The 17,949-nt window shown below is 33.2% G+C and overlaps 1 protein-coding gene across 1 annotated transcript; it reads left to right on the forward strand.

Annotated features, from left to right (window-relative positions):
• Positions 1 to 2: 2 nt before the first annotated feature.
• Positions 3 to 17,064, forward strand: LOC100372168 (ubiquitin domain-containing protein 2-like). Its single transcript, XM_002735261.4, has 4 exons — positions 3 to 47; positions 223 to 446; positions 11,761 to 11,997; positions 12,512 to 17,064. Exons 2-4 carry the CDS (start codon positions 368 to 370, stop codon positions 12,898 to 12,900), a joined length of 705 nt encoding a protein of 234 aa, XP_002735307.1. The 5' UTR covers positions 3 to 47; positions 223 to 367; the 3' UTR covers positions 12,901 to 17,064.
• Positions 17,065 to 17,949: the final 885 nt, after the last annotated feature.

Genomic DNA, 17,949 nt, shown 5'->3' on the forward strand with positions numbered 1-17,949 from the left:
CGATTGCTTGGAAGATCTTTTAGAACCACGCAGCTTGAAGGAAATTGGTACGTTGACTTTCCTTTAGAATAAATCCGAACAAATGAATATACAAATTTAACATATTTGCTTCGGTACACTCAAAGTTATGATATTTTACTGTTATGTTGAGTCATAGATAAAACGTTTTACTTTTTCTAAATATACTCGAAATGTTTTCATATTGAGTGATTTTATTTCTAGAGTTAAGGGCATTTAAACCTGACGTCACCGTATGGCCAGCGACTTGGTACTGCCGATCGGCGTCAACACAGATAATATACAGTGGATAAATGACACCAAATAAAAATAATTGGTGACATTTTTTAAATTGACCTCCCGAACCACCATGGGAGGATGTGTAAGTTCATCACAAGACCGAAGTGACGGTGGTGTAGAATCGAGCGACAATGCAGTAGCAGGATCAAGTAAGAAACTCGTCTTTGGGGACTTTTCTTTTCAATCTTTTATTGAATGATCGTATTTTGACTGATGAATGATCGTTTTGTTTATTGTTTTGATTACCTGTCATGTTTATGCCGTTCATCGCTTCTATTGTCTCCAATTTCTATATTTGTCTGTGCCCGATACACATTCGCATATAATTCATGTTTGAGTCTGCGGTATATTTTCTTCAAAAAAGAGGAACTAGACCGAAGTCTCGGTGCAATCGAAAGATCATTGTGATGAAGAAACACTCACTGATCCGTGATGATGCATGTTTGATCTCTCTACAACTACTATAATTCTGAATATTGCCAACATTAATGCACTTGCCGTGTTAAATCTATTGATCAACTTCAGACGTCAAACCATTCAATAATACACCCTTGTCTAACATAGGCTCACATAACCCTTCATTTTGTTCTTTTTTATTGCTTCATGGTATATAAAGACTGGCATTTTCTTTGACTGATTTATTGACAAGACTTTTTGTCATTCAGGGCATTTGTAATTTTAAAACTTCCGAACATAAACGAATGAATTTTACATTTATGAGAGCAAGCCTCGAAAATGGGATTAAAGTTGAGCTCAATGTTTTCACCTGCCACTTATATTTTCATAATGAGTTTATTCACCTTTTACTGTGTTTCGCATTTTTGATTTTATAGTGCCTACATTTATTAAAAGTTACATATTTTTCAAAAGGCCAAAAAAGATTTTCAAATACATGTATACCGGTAAATTGGACAACTTAAAAGCAATATTAATTGAAACCAGTGACAATGCCTGTCAAACATAACATTGTGTTATGTCACATGATGTCTCACAGAACCTTTTAAAGGTTAATGACCACCTCATCAAAAAATAGTTGAAACATTGAAACATAAAACTACTACATAAATCTGTGAAAGTGATAAAATAGTCCAAACACTTTCTGTATTTATTTTATAATTTTACACACTCTGTTCCATATAAGCATGTTCATTTTTTTTTTATGGAAATTCATGAAACATTTACCACAAGTCCCATGCGCTACATAAAAAATCTCTTTTGATAACACCCATCAATCACAAGTCTATGCAGGTTTCCTTGAATTCCATTGAATTTATGTCCATATTCAATCACAAATCAAATACAGTAACCCCTTTCTAAGTCGTGCCTCAGTAAGTCGTGGTTTCGGCTAAGTCAAGGTAGTTGGATGGCTCCCAAAAATTCTATTGTGCTTTGCCGGCAGTTTTGAAGTAGAATAACTAATGTTTTGTCTCATCATGTATTTGATTGACTGTTAAAGATACAAATGGTGATGACAGCATGACTCAAGGTGTTGACGGCGGTATGAAGTCACAACTTTACATACTTCTTGGCCCTTTGATAAAGCTAACTCACTGCAATGAGTTGAATCCATGCGGACATGAACGCTGTGATGTTGTCCAATATAAAAAACGTACTATAAAAAAAAACATGTGTGTACATGAAATGTTCAATTAGTGTTGTCTTTATCAAATATCAAACATCAAGGAAAATTAGCGCCATACGAAACACCCAAATAGATATTTCAGCGAAAATGAATTCCATCTGAAATAAAGTATTATACAATAAGTATTAAAACTTGTCAGAACCACCGTGAAACTGAATGAAACCATGTACTCAAGTGAAAACTTGGGTATATTATAATTTATTTTGACCATAGACAAACCTTGGTTATTTACTTATTGTGTTATGTGTTAAATTTGTGTATAGCCATAGACCTTAAAATACTGTGGTATGGTATAGCTTACTTATATGCCAGGTTTATCTGCTCTCTGATTGCAAAGTAAACATTCATTAAGAGTGAGACTCACGGCCTGACTCAAGGTAGTTTTAGCAGCATTACTTAAAATATCAGATTGTAATTAATCTTGAATGAAGTATTATTGAAGCCATACCAACAGCTGGGTAGTAATCAGAATATTGACCTATGACCCACAGTGGCTTTATTCATATTTGCTCAGAGTTTTTTTTAAATGTGTATATTGCATGTTTCAATACTGTTAAAATCCTATTAATATCTGCGCTTTGTGTTACAATGCTGCAACTTGAAAATTAGTTTAAAACCACAAAGTTGGAGTGCAGATTGTAATGAATACATAACTCTTAACAAAATACCAGAGGTGTGTATGTTCCACAACAACCCAGTAATATTACGTGTGGTACTGGATATTTAGACAGTACCCCAAACTTCTTTAGGGAACTGGAGAGCGGATCTTGGATTTTGTTGGAAATCACTTGTAGCTGAGTGATGTATCAAAACCATTGCCTCCCAAATTACCTACATGTAGGTCTAGCTCCGCTTACGTGTATGATAAAGACTTAATTGTACACTACATGAGGGTGATGGGAGGACCCAATTACGACAGAGGAGAGGTAACTTCCTATCGGATAAAATATACTGAAGACACAAATTATTCAATTCATGTATCAAAACGTTTTAATGAATAACACTAACTATGCGGTAGATAAAATACTACAAGACAGTACACTCTGGTAATAAATGGATATAAGGGATTGATTCTCTTTGCATCAAATAAAGTTACACCACAAGATTCAAAAGATACTGTAATGATACAGTCAGTGAGTTCAACTATGGTTTCCGCTATAAAATGGAACCTTTTCACCACCAGACATTCTTGCCCAAATGTTCTTCAATGATTCTGAAAATGAACCCTAATTTTGGAACTAATTTTGTCCCGATCTACTGAAGGAAAGTCTAGACTATTTTGTGAATTTGTAATGAAAAGAGGAAAGTGGTGGTTAAAAGGCTAAACACTAGCAATTTCAGTTCAAGCATGCTCTGAGATAGTGCTGCTTTACATGGTAACAATTGGTCATGGATTAAACACTTGACAGGCTTAAAGGCGGTAGTCGTCATGCCACTCATGTGCGAGATGTACAGTATGGGTCTCATATAAACAAAGATGGTGGCTTTGACTGTTGTGCAGATCAACGAGTACCAAGCTTTAATTAGATATTTTTTAGGTGAATGAAAGGTATCAAAGGAGTCATCGGCGGTAATTAGTGCAAGTCATGCCCAGGTCAAAATTCGCATTTGTGATTTCCATTAGAAGAGCGCATTGGATTGTGGGAAAATTAATGTTTATCAACACAAATGTTGCACATGTGCAGTGCAACGACCATCGCCCTTTAATACTGAATTTATGAGCTAGTGACAATTGCTCGATTTCTTTATTTCAGTCGCTGTTGTCATACATGTAAACAACCTATCAGCTCAGAATGGAATGTGCCACCATCCATCTCAATATCTGTCACTCTCAGAAGGATGGTCACAATTTTAGGAGCATATCAAAACAACTATTTCTAAGGGATGCCACTGTCTACTAGGGCCCAAACATGATATGACTGGTATGAATTAGACACCTGTAACTTGTTGACTGAAACAAAGTGTGTAGCAACAATTAGTTCTACTCAGAGTTCAAATAGTTTATGGGGTCTTTAACAAGTAGCATACACACTAGGCCATCAATAAACTAGGGGAATTGCCTTCCCAATGGAAGCTCATCTGGAAAATTGATACTCGCACATTAGGTTCTGCTGTGCTACTGATACCATGTAAAGAATAACAAGACTGGGATTTTGACTCCCGTGTGCGAAGCACACAATGGGAGTCTTTGCAGTTAGTGTGTCTGTATGTATGTGTGTGTGTGTCCGACTGTTCCACCAATACCTCAAGAACCATACAAATGTTTTTGATGAAACTTGGTGCACAGATGTTCAAGGTCAATGCGCAGATTTGATTAGATTTGATTATGCATGGATTAGATAATCCATGCATATTAATTACCTAATTTGCATAATGATTAGTCTATTTTTCATCTTTTCAACTGATATCTCAGGTACTAATCAGCACATTTGAATAAAACTTAAATAGATACATATGACAATGCACAGACTAAAATATTTATAATTACTTAATTTGCATAATTAATCAACTCATAGATAGATGCTCTAGAACAATTCAGAGACCTGAATAATTTTGAGTAATAATGTGTGCATAATAATCAATAATTTACATAATTAGTTAATTTATGGCTTTTACACTGATATCGTAAGTACTAATTATCCTATTTCAATGAATCTTGGTACATAGATGTTCTAGGGCAATGCACAGACCTGATTAGTTTTGGGTTAACATCAGTGCATTTTAATTACCTAATTTGCATAATACTTCATAATTTTTTGGCGCACTGAAACAATATGCTAACCTAAATCTATGCATAATAATTGCTTAATTTGTATAATAATTCATTTGGTTCATTGCGATAACCCACAGACATGATTAGTTAAATGTTGATAAACATGCATATTGATTATCTATTATTAGCCCTTTTCTAATATCTAAAAAAATCAGATTTAAATTGAATTTATCACAGAGGTGCTCTGGAATTAGACTAATACCATGGATGAAAATTCAAATGTATTTTTTATATGTACATGTATTATAAATTTTGATAGTGTGAATCACATTGTTTCCAAGTTGTGCATCTCAAATAGAAGACACATATTAGTTGCTAAGCTTCTCATTTGAAAAGCAAATCTTAAATTTTGAATTAATTTCAATGTGTCTCCAATACTTTCAGAACACGGGAGTTCTTTCTAAGTTTTCTTTGGTTTCAAATGCATTCAAAATGGCCAACTGCAGGCCATTTTGGTTAAAAAAAATGTCATGACATCACGCGTGATAAAAAAAAAAGGAATTTTGACATTTCTCTACTGTTTAAATCTGTATCTCACTTTCATACCTCCGATAAAAATGAATAATATGTTGACTTTTTCAGGCACACCAAATTAATTATATTGAACAAACCCTTTTAAATGTGCTTTATCTATTGTTTAATGATTACCCATAATCACTTTTCTCACCAAGCTAGATTGCAAATTATTGAAATAGAAAGTGCAATAATCAGCTATGTATAGGGATTAGATGGCAGACAAAAAGTACTTTGACTTGCATGTAATTATGACATCTGTAGGTCAATCTTGATAAAACTGATGCCTGTCTTGTACACATAGCTATTATAACTTTTCAAGAACCACTCGTTTGGCCTAAATAACATTTTGCTTACATATATCATATATCATAAACACTATACATTTTTAATACACATCTGTGCATATTAGAAAATATGCATAATTTTTTTTTCTAATTTCTCAATGTTGTAAGCCACCAAACTAATTATCCATTTAGTTTTAATATCCTCGTTATAGCACATTCTGTAACACTAGAAATACAAGCAATGCACGTCATGATTCAACAAACTAGAATTAATTGATTATTTACACTAAGCATGCAACTCCCTTAATAGATCAACAGATTATTTTCTTGCCCACCTGTGACAGGTGTTGTAGTGACCTGTTTAGAGGTCATCTGTGGGTCACCTTATTTTACAGAATGTTGTAGTGCCATGTCTCATTTAATTTTTCCTTGCACGCTAAAAAATTTAGTCAAAAACACAGCAACTGTGAAACGCTTCAATTTCATGTGAAGCTATTGTTGTGAGTTTGAAGCAATGACAATTATTGTGAGGTTTCTATATGCCTTGGTTACCATGGCTACCATGGCTTTTGTGAAATTTAGTTAGATTAGTCACAAATTATTAAACCCCAACAAAAAATATCTGACCACTAGCCACTAGTTCTTTACATAATTTTGTTGTCTTTGTTAGAGGAGCGGCAGGTGCTTGTGTTTGTAGATGGTTGGTACAGAGATAGCACATTAACTTGCCGTTTATTTTTCAGTTTAATATAGAAAACATGACATTCTAATATGAAATATATTTTCTGTGGCAAAACATTTTGTACTGATTGTCAAAAATATTTTTAAAAATTACCAAATTTGCAACAAGAATGTAATTGATCCACTTGTATTCAGCTCCATGCAATTCTGAAATATGAAGTGTTTTTTTTATTTGTATGCATTTTTCTATAATTTCCGTGTTAATTTTTATTTGGCTACATTACTCAATCAACATTTTTGAAAAAAAATATAAAATAAATAATTCAGTTGTATAAAACAGACAAAAATCTCTCTGGTAAATCAGCATTACATTGTACTGTAATAATTATAATTGTGAAATTTATAATTAACAAAATATGTCTTGTTTATGTGACATCATTTTATCCGAGCCCAAAAAATAGTTAACTTTGGTTCAATAAATTTAGAGTTCAGCTGAGATAGGACTGGGCCCTGACATTGCCCTGACCATGCCATCTATCACCTTCTTCAAATTACATTCTATTCAAATGATGGCATCTCAGAAGTCAGAAGTAGATGAACTAATGATCTTGAAAATAAGTGTCATCTGTCAGCATGGATGGGCACAGATTTGTTGCTGCTTTCTTACTGGTCTTCCCGAGCGGACATTTTTGCTGTTTCCAAAGATTGTAGGTCCAGTCATGATAGAATATCACAGAAGTGAGATGGTCAACGGGTGACACCAACAAGAGATAATCTCCTGTTAATTGGCGAGAGCATCAATACATGCAACTGCCCTGTATACCTAGTAATAAAGTACCTATAACTTGTTTTAGTCATCATCAAAGACTTACTATTAAGTTATTTTTAGTCCCCGTTCAGACGAATGATGACCTACATATGCACGCCAATTTTCGTTATGTTTCGATTAAATATGGCTAACTGGCAGCCATTTTGTCCCTCAAATTTGCTAAATTCTGATATTTAAACGTGTCCGAAACTGTTTCTCGGAGTTTCTCAAACAAACTTTGTATGGTGATCATGCATACATGTATTAGGTTATAGGTGCACGTCACTTTTTTTTTTGAGATTCGGTCCAGCCATTTTTTTTTTCATTTTTTTGTGCCGATTCCTCTGAAAGATATGGCCTGATTCACTTGAAAGTTTGTACATAGGTAGTATACTGCAAGGTAACACAACAACATGTTTTGTCTAGTGATTTGATAAAATTTGTCGAAATGGTGACCATTTTGTCAAAAAAAAACGTAAAATCACATTCTGTAACATGTCCGGAACTGTTTCTTGGAGCTGAACAAGGCGATATGGCATGATTCAGTTCAAAATTGAATAGGAACTTTCAATCAAACTTTGTATGATGACCTTACATATTAGGTTACAGTGCAAGCCAAATTTTTTTTTCAGATACCTGAATAACAATACACGACTGACTGCGTTTTTCTTTCATGCTATTTCCTCTGTAAGATATAGTCCAATTCAGTTCAAAGTTTCCACGTAGGTACTATACTGACAGTAACACAATCTATAATCTGTGTTAGTGTTAAAAAAAACATTGATCTTTCATTTCTACATGTCACTTGTACTGAACATTTACATCGACTACAGCTAATACATTATCAATGCTTGTTATTTTTAAAATCGTTTTTAATTAAAATTAACAGTGATAAGTATTTGGGTCCCTATCTCACTGATATGTGAGTATTTCAGTGTTTCATGTAATTATTGTACGATTCCTGTGAACATGGCTGTCATAGAGTGACTCGAAATCGACTGAAAATCTCGTACTGATATATCATAATCTTGCTTGAGTGAGTTTCTTGTCTCCATGAATGAAGCATTCAAGTTCAGTGTCATTGGAGTTGACATGCCTAGGGAGTGAAAAAGACAGACAATTATGTTGCTGATGGATTTGTTTCGTACAGTATCTGTATTACCTGAAAAATTTACTGATAATGTGCTAGTAATTAATCTGTTGAATTTAGTTGTACATGTACTGTGTAATGACTACTGTAAAATAAATACCAGCAAATGTACCTTTTTTCCTGTATTTTACATTCAACTCATCAAAAATCAGTGAAAATAATTTCAATACAAAACACCCAAATAGCCTTCTCAGCAAAAATTTATTCCAGCTAAAATAAAGTATTTCACAGTATGTGAATTTTAATTATATCCCTAGAGTAATATAAAGTTAACCTGTTGTCTAAAATCAATTTATACACTCTGTGTCTTTTAATATTGAATTCTGTTTCACTTATGACCGTTGTTTTATTGTGTGTTTTGGTTCTAGGCTCTCTCTCTATATATATCGTATACTGATCTCGGAATAAAATAAATTAAAAAATGAATAATAAAAAAAGCAGTTGCAGAACTGTATTTTATCCAATAGAGGTGCATTTGTTTTTTACTCATTTGGAATGTAGAAACTTCTGTAATTTACATAAGTGCTGGCATTATTGATAAAACGAATATGGTATTGTTCTGCTGTATATAATTGAAATGTTTTGTCCTATTTTTGTCATGGAATTCAGCGGGGAGGGGTAGGAGTGAGGGGAGGGCAATTTATAAAGGGAGAGAAACTGGCATTCTCCAATTTAGATATTAATTTCAAATACATTATTTGATTAGCCAAGCAGTTTTTGTGATGAAAAACCTGGAAATTTGAAAACTTAATTCTTGTTCAGTTTGACATTTTAATAATCTTTGTCTGTTTTAAAACCTGTTCATATAGTTTATTATCTTTTTTTTATCTGCCACTTTTTTCCCAAAAGGCATATACATTGTACATGTACTACTAATATGCTTCTTTACAGAATACCTGATTATACATCCCTATACTTTGTGCACTGTAGTACTTTTGTCACATTCCACTTGACGTAGACAACACGTTTTACCTTGTACATTATATACGACGTTCAGTTGCATTAGTTTCTTTAAAAAAAATGTCAAATTTTTGTGCATCGTCACTAGGGTTTTTGGATTGTGTTTTTGTCATTTTCTCCTTTATTTCTTACTACAATTTAAAATAATACAAAAATGTACAAAGTTGCCACATTATCATTTTTCATGTAATCGACGGCTCATGGTTGGCTTGCCAGCTCGTTTTAGGTCAAAGAGTAACTGAATCAGTCGTTCTCTGCCAACAACATGAGAAAACTGTTGTACATGTACAAGCAGAAATTGACCTTTAAAAAAGTAATATTAGAAGAGTATTTCTAATTGAAGCACATGCTCAAAAAATAGCATATATTGTACAGTTGATCATTAAAATATGACTGACATGTATTTTTAACAAAAGACCCACCTCATTATTTACATAAGTGCATGCATGATATATGATGAAATTGACCACAATTTTTCGGTCAATCTTTGCCAACAAAAAATTGACATGGATTTTTGCGAAATAATAAATCTGCTGGTGATGGTGTTATTAATTTCATGATTTTGTGCAAAATGTTGTTACTTCAAAATATTCTAAACAATTCTAACCATATACATTTGTACATTTGTGATTTATGGTAAAACATTTTATGTCCCCTCATGCTATTGTAACCTTATTCAACTATAATGAATCTTACCCAGGGTACAGTGCTAAGATGGGTATAATTTGATTTATACTGCTTTGTTACATTAATCTACAGGTTTTAGTACATGTATGAAAAAGCATCACAGATATTTCCTCCACTCACAGACTCCTCTTTCTTTCTTTAAAAGTAGAATGATTTGTTGTTGAGTTTAACAGTAGCAATATTTTATGTTGAAATCTGTCTACAACTATTTGTTTTAGTATTAGTCAACAGTACTGTGAAATACTTTATTTTTGCTTGGAATTAATTTTCGCTATTTTCGCTGAAGGAATGATTCAGTGAAAATAAAATCCAGTGAATATACCTTTTTTTTCTATATTTTACATTCAACTCGTCAAAAATCAGTGAAAATAATTTCCATACAAAACACCTGAAAAGTCGTTTCAGCGAAAATTTATTCCAGCTAAAATAAAGTATTCTATGTGAATTTGTGGTTTACTGTCAATTTGAGAAAAACTGTAAATTTAGTAATATTCATAAAATGCCATTTTAGCAATTTCCATAGACCACAATGAAATCACATTTTCTTATATATTTTTTTGTGAAATTTGAACAAAAATGGGCGACTGGTGGCCATTTTGTTTTTTTTATGGTATTCATGCTGGTTGCTCTGACTGAATCTGTTCAATGTTGGCACACAGATGATGCATCGATCCATTGGTGAACATGTATCTACCTGTGACTTGTTCTGAACTACTGATAATATCAATCAGGGACTGCGCATTTTAAATGCTTGTTATAGAGAAAAATACAGTCACAAGTACCACTCTACCATATCAGTTTACTGAGCAGTGTGAATAAGTGGTCATGAATATACATGTAGTATATGATACACGTATCAAGAGTCTTCCCAAGTATGTTTATATACCGCTTTGTGAAGACCAAGCTGAGAAATTGGAGTGCTTACATGTACAGAGGGTTATGCTTGCACCAGTGTACACAGTGTGAGGTATTACAGGTTTACATGATAACCTGATCTGCCTGCGAATTATAGTTTGAAGTAATTGGAAAGTGAAAACATTAACTTAAAATATTGCGAATGGCTTATATGGCATGTTTTGTGTTCATGTCATTATGTCTGATATGTTCTTTTCAAATTCAAAGTGCATTTAAACTTTTTTTTGCTGTACAGTATTTGCACATGTTTGTGTTTTTCTCTTACCCTGGTGGATGGTAGTTCTATGTAAAGGGAAACAGATGTGAACACATTTATAATTTGTACACCTGCAGTAGAAAGCAGTAACTGATAAGCTCTCTAAGTTTGCAACTTAAAGATCTTTGGTTGGTAGGTCAGGTTTGCACATTGTATTACCCTTAAAATTTTCACCACCAGTTCCCTCTCTTCATCACAAATTCACAAAATAGTTCTGTTCATAGTCTGCACTTTCCTTCAAATTTAAGCCAAATTTTGTGAGTGTCTGTTGGCTCCAAAATTAGGGTTCATTTCCAGAAATACTGAGGAATAAAGGAGTATGGTTTCTGTGACAAAATTAAAGTGTGAGGTTTCTACTCTCACAAACAAATATCAGAATAGAATAGTAGTATTAAGTATTCAATGTCTTGCAGAGTACTAGTATGGAAATGGAGTGTACATTGTAGTTGGGTGTAACCTTTGCATGGCATAAATATAATCTCAACTTATTTAAACCAACATAGAACAAGCTAAATGTTAAGTTACACTCCATTTGCATTGTAAATTCAATCGCTTGGATTAAAATCAATCAACAAGACATATGCAGTCTGAGCATATGACATGTGGGACTAATTGCAACCAACAAAAAACATAATTTAAAAGTTTTTAATACATGTATGTTTTTATGTTGCTTTCAGCACATAGTACATTTACACTCACACACATCGGTACTTTTCTTTACAGCTAGGAAAGTCTTTATATAGTACACCTTGTTATGTGTACTTACTTTGAATCTTAACCATATTTTCCAGTGCCACTTGGTCGTAATCAACCTCTAAAACAAGAAAAACCAAAGTGGAAAAGCGATGTTCCATTAACAGTTGGACAGTTGCGAAGCAAACGAGATGAATTCTGGGATACTGCTCCAGCATTTGAAGGAAGGAAAGAGATATGGGATGCTCTGAAAGCAGCGGCTCAAGCATTAGAAAATGGAGATCATGCATTAGCACAAGCAATCATAGATGGTGCTAACATTACATGTCCAAATGGTAGGTATAATATACACTACAGTTGGAAACATGGGTGCACTGTATACTGTTGACTTTTTCACTGCAAGGAAAATTCTGTGAAGTTTAGTGTGATTATGTGCCTTTAGGATTCCAGTGAAAGTTTCACTACTTATTAATGATTTTTGCAGATTGATAGAATTCATGAAAATTTGCATATTAATTAGCCAATTTTAGATTTTAATGCACATGATTAATTTTGGTTGCATTAGTTAATTTTTAGCTTTTCCACCAATGTACCAACCAACCACTAATTCGGTACATACATATAGGTGCTTTTGGATAATCATCATGCAACTAGTGTGTTTGTTGGCTACTACAACGCTATGACCTTTCTATGTCCTATTTTTATGTTCAATACCAGGGATCTCACAGTAAAAAAAAAAAAAAACGGGTCTATTAGTTTGTAATATACAAACAGAGAAATGAATTTGACTCAAGTATTCAATAGTTGGAGCTTGTGAGTTTCAAATAGAATTTCTATGAACTTTTACAGGCACATTGACAGACTGCTATGATGAATTAGGAAACCGGTATGTGCTGCCGGTGTACTGTCTTAGCCCACCAATTAACATGATTGAAGAAACTAGTGAATCGGATGCTGGGGACATGGAGCCTATCAACACAGGCGGTGTGGAAACCACTATTAGATTACGCTTATCAACAAACAAAGACAGGAAAATGACTGTACGGACCACAGATACTGTTTTACAAGTCAAACGTAAGATTCATACAGAAGAAGGCATTGAACCGTCACGACAAAGGTGGTTTTTCTCTGGTCGATTACTTAATGATAAAACTAAAATAGAAGACGCAAAGATACCCAAGGGTTTCATCGTTCAGATTGTTGTGTCTCCGCAGAACCCAACACCAGTGGAGAACTGATCAGTGGGTGTGAGTCACTTCAATAGCTTTTTTTGCAGGCTAGGAAGCCTGCAACTGGAAAATTCTGCAAAGCAATTTGTATTGATATTGGGTGACAACCATGCATGCCTCACTTTACTTGTGCTCTTAAAACAGTGAAGAAATTATTACTTTGTTATTAAGCTGCTCAACAATCTGTTTGAGATATATTTATTATTTTGATCACATGTAATCAGTTATATGGAGGAGATATCTTAGGTGTGGATTACTGTGTCGCAGCAAGTTATTTTATCCGGAATCATCATTGTATCTACTATCTGTATGTATCTACCGCCCTCTGGTGGCAGTCTTCTCTGCAGAAGTAACAGCAACAAGCACTGCTACTTATTCACAGTTCACAGATGATTATCAACGGTGAAGAAATTGAGCTGAAGATGGAATGCGTCAATGTGTTTGTTTTATTTCAAGGTTTCAAGGGAAATGTAATTTATATATATATATATGTGGAGGAAGTTACCCAAATAAAATGTTTTCTGCTGTTAGATAATATATTACCGGTAAAGGAAATAAAGATGTTGTGCATTCATAATGTTAAACAGCGATAGATAAAATAAGAAAAATTACTGCACAGATTACAGTAGTCCGATTGTGCATGTACAAAACGAGGCAGATCTGGGTTTGTTTGTTTTTTGACATGTGCCATTATATGTAGTGTCCATAGTGGTATTGTATTTGCACCCAGAGTATGTGTTCTCTGCACTGTTGATATGCAATAAACATTTGTTGTTTTTTTCAATTTGTCTCAAGAAAAAACAGGGTGCATTTTAATCATTATGTTCATTAATTACCATAGAACACTGTATGCCACAGTGCATGTGCATTGCTGGCTTTTGATTGTTTGTTTCTGCTTTTAAGTTTATGAGAAAAATGTAATGTATGTACTGTGTTTGTTGTATGCAAGTTGTGTCATAGGTCAAAGCACCCTGCATAACTCATTGGTATAAATTACATTCAATGGTTGGTATTTGTTAGTTGAGTCTAACTATCACTTGACACTGACCTACCATAACCTGCAGTGACAGCAATTTTTATATTAGTAATTGACAAAACTGAACTGTTGAACATTCCTTTGCTTTAAATTATAATGCATATATGTATCATTTTCATTAAAAGTATTCTACAAAATGTTATTTCTGTTTAATAACGAGACATTATTTACATATCACCAGTTATTTTTTTTGTTTTTATCAAAAAGAAAAACAAATTTATAACATTCATTTAGAAATCTAGCATTCACCAAGTGAAATTTATTATTTTGTCTGTAAGTTGTATTTTATCTTCTAGGCTAATTGCCTGCCGGCTTGGTAATTAATAGTAAACAGACTTTTTTAATAGCATAGAATCTTTTTTCTGTGAGACAGTGACTTAGAACTTGGATGATCAGTTTGTCTAATTAGCCAAGCAAATGTATTTGAACAATTAACAGTTAAACAAGAAGAAATAAAATACTGTCTCTTCATTTGCCATTTTAAGTGTTGCATGCTGGGAATTCTCTAGAACATGGGATCTTACATTAACTAATAACATTTATAGCGACATTTATAAGTGATTGTGTTCATTGACCATCATTCCTTGGCGTTGCATGAGAGGCAGTGTATTGAGTCTAGGCTAAGTCTATGTGTAATTCCCTAAATATTGCAGTTACGTTCACCGTGTAATGTTTTAATGTATTTTGAGGGTGAAGGGGGTGGAGTACCCTTACAGGATTGCTGGAAAGACCAACCAACCAACCTACCTACCTACCTACCTACCTACCTACCTTCTTTTATAGCAGCTACTTGATTCAGCAGATTGTTCTTTTTTAGGATACGAGGAAGTTTCAAATTTCACCTCTTACTACTAGTACCGGGGTAATCCCTAATACACCATTTTACCATATTTGCTCATTTTTTTTTGTTTAATGTGAGTTTCTATTAGAGGTGTCTTACAATGTAAATATCCAAGCCATAGTGTGATTTATTACGTATCTTGAATGGCTGTTTTAATTAAGTGTGTACAACTTTACATGAAAATTACACACATACGTGCAAACAAGTAAAAATTGTCAACACAAATTACGCCAAACAAAAAAAAATTTATTCCACTACTGTAGAATACTTTATTTTCGCTTGGAATTAATTTTCGCTATTTTCGCTGAAGGAATGATTCAGTGAAAATAAAATCCAGCGAACATACCTTTTTTCCTATATTTTACACAACTTGTCAAAAATTTGTGAAAATTAATTCTTCAATATTGCTGGAAATGAACCCTAATTTTGAAGCCAACTGACAAACTTTGAGTAAATTTTCAGTTTTTGCTATTTTGTTATTTTGTGAATTTGTGATGAAAAGAGGGAACTGCCTTTTACTGGTGGTGAAAAGGGAAATGGTACTTCAGTATGAAAAAAAAAACTAGAATTCTATCACACTCAACATTTGGTGCTTTGATTTTAGCTATTGTCAATTGTATCTGCCATTGACCTGTATACTTTTCATATACAGTTTCTCTGTTGTATCTGGCTTACATGCAGTAGTAAAAAAAAATGATTTATTTTCAAATCGAGATGACAGTTTTAGTAGTTTTTCTATTTCTTAAATGTTTGGTACTGACTGAACTCAAGGTGTGTTTTAACCATCTTGATATTTGTCTGTGTGGAAACCTACAAACTACTCAGTTTCATATCCAGGTACAAATATTGACACTTGTGTTGGTGTCTATCATCAGATCCAGCCAGCTATATGGTTTGGTGTCTATGTACTAAATGACTACTTGCTGGATCCACATGTTTTTATGCTTGATTCACAAGTTTAAAATAATCCCATCGAAGAAAAAAAAGGTGATGCATAATTTACTTGCATTAATAATTTAACAGGGGTCTTGCATTTTGTTATGTGCCCTGTCCATTGCAGCATCCTTGTCAATCACATGCAGGAAATAACCACAGATAGACTAGATTTTCAAATAAGAATTTTGCTGAAAAGACTGCCCTTTAATCATTAAAATTTATATTGTATTATTAGCTGTATTGGAAGTGCAACTCCAGTTCTAAACATGGCTTGGCAGTTTCCAAAAATCAGATCACAGAATGCCCATCATAATCAAAATATTGACATGCAAAATATTCCTCATGCTTCAAAACGCTGTGTCGTTTGCTTTTTATTCTATCATCTGTACTAAATTTTGTTTTTATGGATTTTGAAGTACACCATTTATTCATGTTCTTGCGATAATTGGGATAAACTGGTCTTTTTTGCAGATTTATTCTTATTATTAAAAAAAGCATCTGCTGTGATCTTGGAAGGCATTGAAATAAATCAAAATCTGTTTTTCCACAATTACTACATTAGAACAAAGTTGTTGTAACAAGATCTAATTCTTGGGTATGAAACCTTACCTTACCTCACCTTACCTTACCTTACCTTACCTTGGGTATGTCAACGTTTTAATCTTGTACATGCATTCTGAATATAATTGTGTTGAATCACAGCGATTTTTAATTTCACTGCCAAGTCGCACTAAATCACTCCTGAATTTCTAAAGAAATGTCAAATGATAAACTCATGTTTAAATTGTCATTGTGCAATTTTTTATTGTTGTCCCATGCGATGTACACGATTCAAGTCAAATACCTTGTTTGCTCAGAAAATTTACTGGTGTGCTGCACATAAACTGGTTCTTTGAAAATTTAGTTGTTTTAGAGAGTAATATCGATATTAATAATTCTTCTGTTATCAAAATTAACTCAACACCCAATGAAAATTCAATGTGTGTTTCAATATAGATGTTGAAATCATCTGGAATTGTTAAACTTAGACATATTTTGAAATATTGAGCACAATTGTTTCCTTACAAGACTGAATTTATGTACAGTTAATTGCTTTGCCAATAAAAACCATGCTGTTGTAAATTTCAATACCTTTGCAATACCTATAATTGTCTGGTATGTCGCAAGACTTTTCAAACATTGTAAAGTTGTATAGAAGTTACACTATAAAAATGTAAAAAATAAACTAATATAAGAAATCTACAATAATTTTTAATTTCCGAACTTCATTTCATGTTATTTATAACTGTAAGACAATGTGCAGACAATGTATTACCAGTAAATTAGAATAAAGTATATCTTCTGCCTTTGTGCTTTTTCATTGAAATGTCCTTGGTTTCTTCAGTAGCACTTGTATAACATGTAGGTGCTTGTTCTGCATACACTGAGCATTGGTTACAATTTGTACCTCCCATCCAATGAATTTCTTTATTTGATATTTATTTATACTGTTTAAGTTGCTGAATCTCTCGAACTGTGCCAAATACTGACCATTCAGATTGACTTCTTAACCGCTTTCACACAACATTTTAGGTGTTGCTCATTTCTAAATGAGGTTGTCCATTTGAAATCTTGAGGCTGGAGGAACCTGTTTTTGAAAAATATATTTATGCCTGATATGCATTTTTTATTCCCTTTATTTAATTTTAATTTACTTTATTCAGTTGTGAAAATTTTATTTGTTTCTCTTCTTCCATGACACATTTTGATTTCACAAAATTCTTCATTTCACTTGAGTTTTCAAATAGGGGACCCCCCCCCCCCTAAGTTCAAGTTCAATTCAAATTTAGAAAGTGGCCTTGGGTGATTACAGCAATGAAAAGTATATATGATTTAGTGATTAAATGCCACTACTTTCAGTGCAGACTAGTTTCAGTGTTCCAGTATTTCAGGATTTATCACTAAACCAATTAATTTTATCTTTGTTCATAGTAATCACAATAATCAGTGTGTGAATGTAACTTTATGTACAGTTCTTGTTTTCATCCTAGTAGACTTGCTAAGGGGGTAAACGCTGCATTTTTTAGTACAAATGTCCTAGTTGGCACACATGTTCCTTGGGGCAATTGAACATTTTTCATCCAAAGAGACACTCTGTAGCTATGCAAATAATGCCTAATTTGCATAATTATGCAAATTATTAAGAACAATTTCTAAATATTATTAAAAAATATTTATTCATGTCAAACAAATGTCTAGCTTGATA

This window comes from Saccoglossus kowalevskii, chromosome 10 (genome assembly GCF_978046115.1).
Source record: "Saccoglossus kowalevskii chromosome 10, keSacKowa6.1, whole genome shotgun sequence".
NCBI lineage: Eukaryota > Metazoa > Hemichordata > Enteropneusta > Harrimaniidae > Saccoglossus > Saccoglossus kowalevskii.

Coding starts and splice junctions, on each gene's coding strand:
- LOC100372168 (XM_002735261.4), top strand. CDS start 368: ATGGGAGGATGTGTAAGTTCATCACAAGACCGAAGTGACGGTGGTGTA. Junction 447..11,760: donor CAATGCAGTAGCAGGATCAA/GTAAGAAACTCG, acceptor CATATTTTCCAG/TGCCACTTGGTCGTAATCAA. Junction 11,998..12,511: donor TAACATTACATGTCCAAATG/GTAGGTATAATA, acceptor GAACTTTTACAG/GCACATTGACAGACTGCTAT.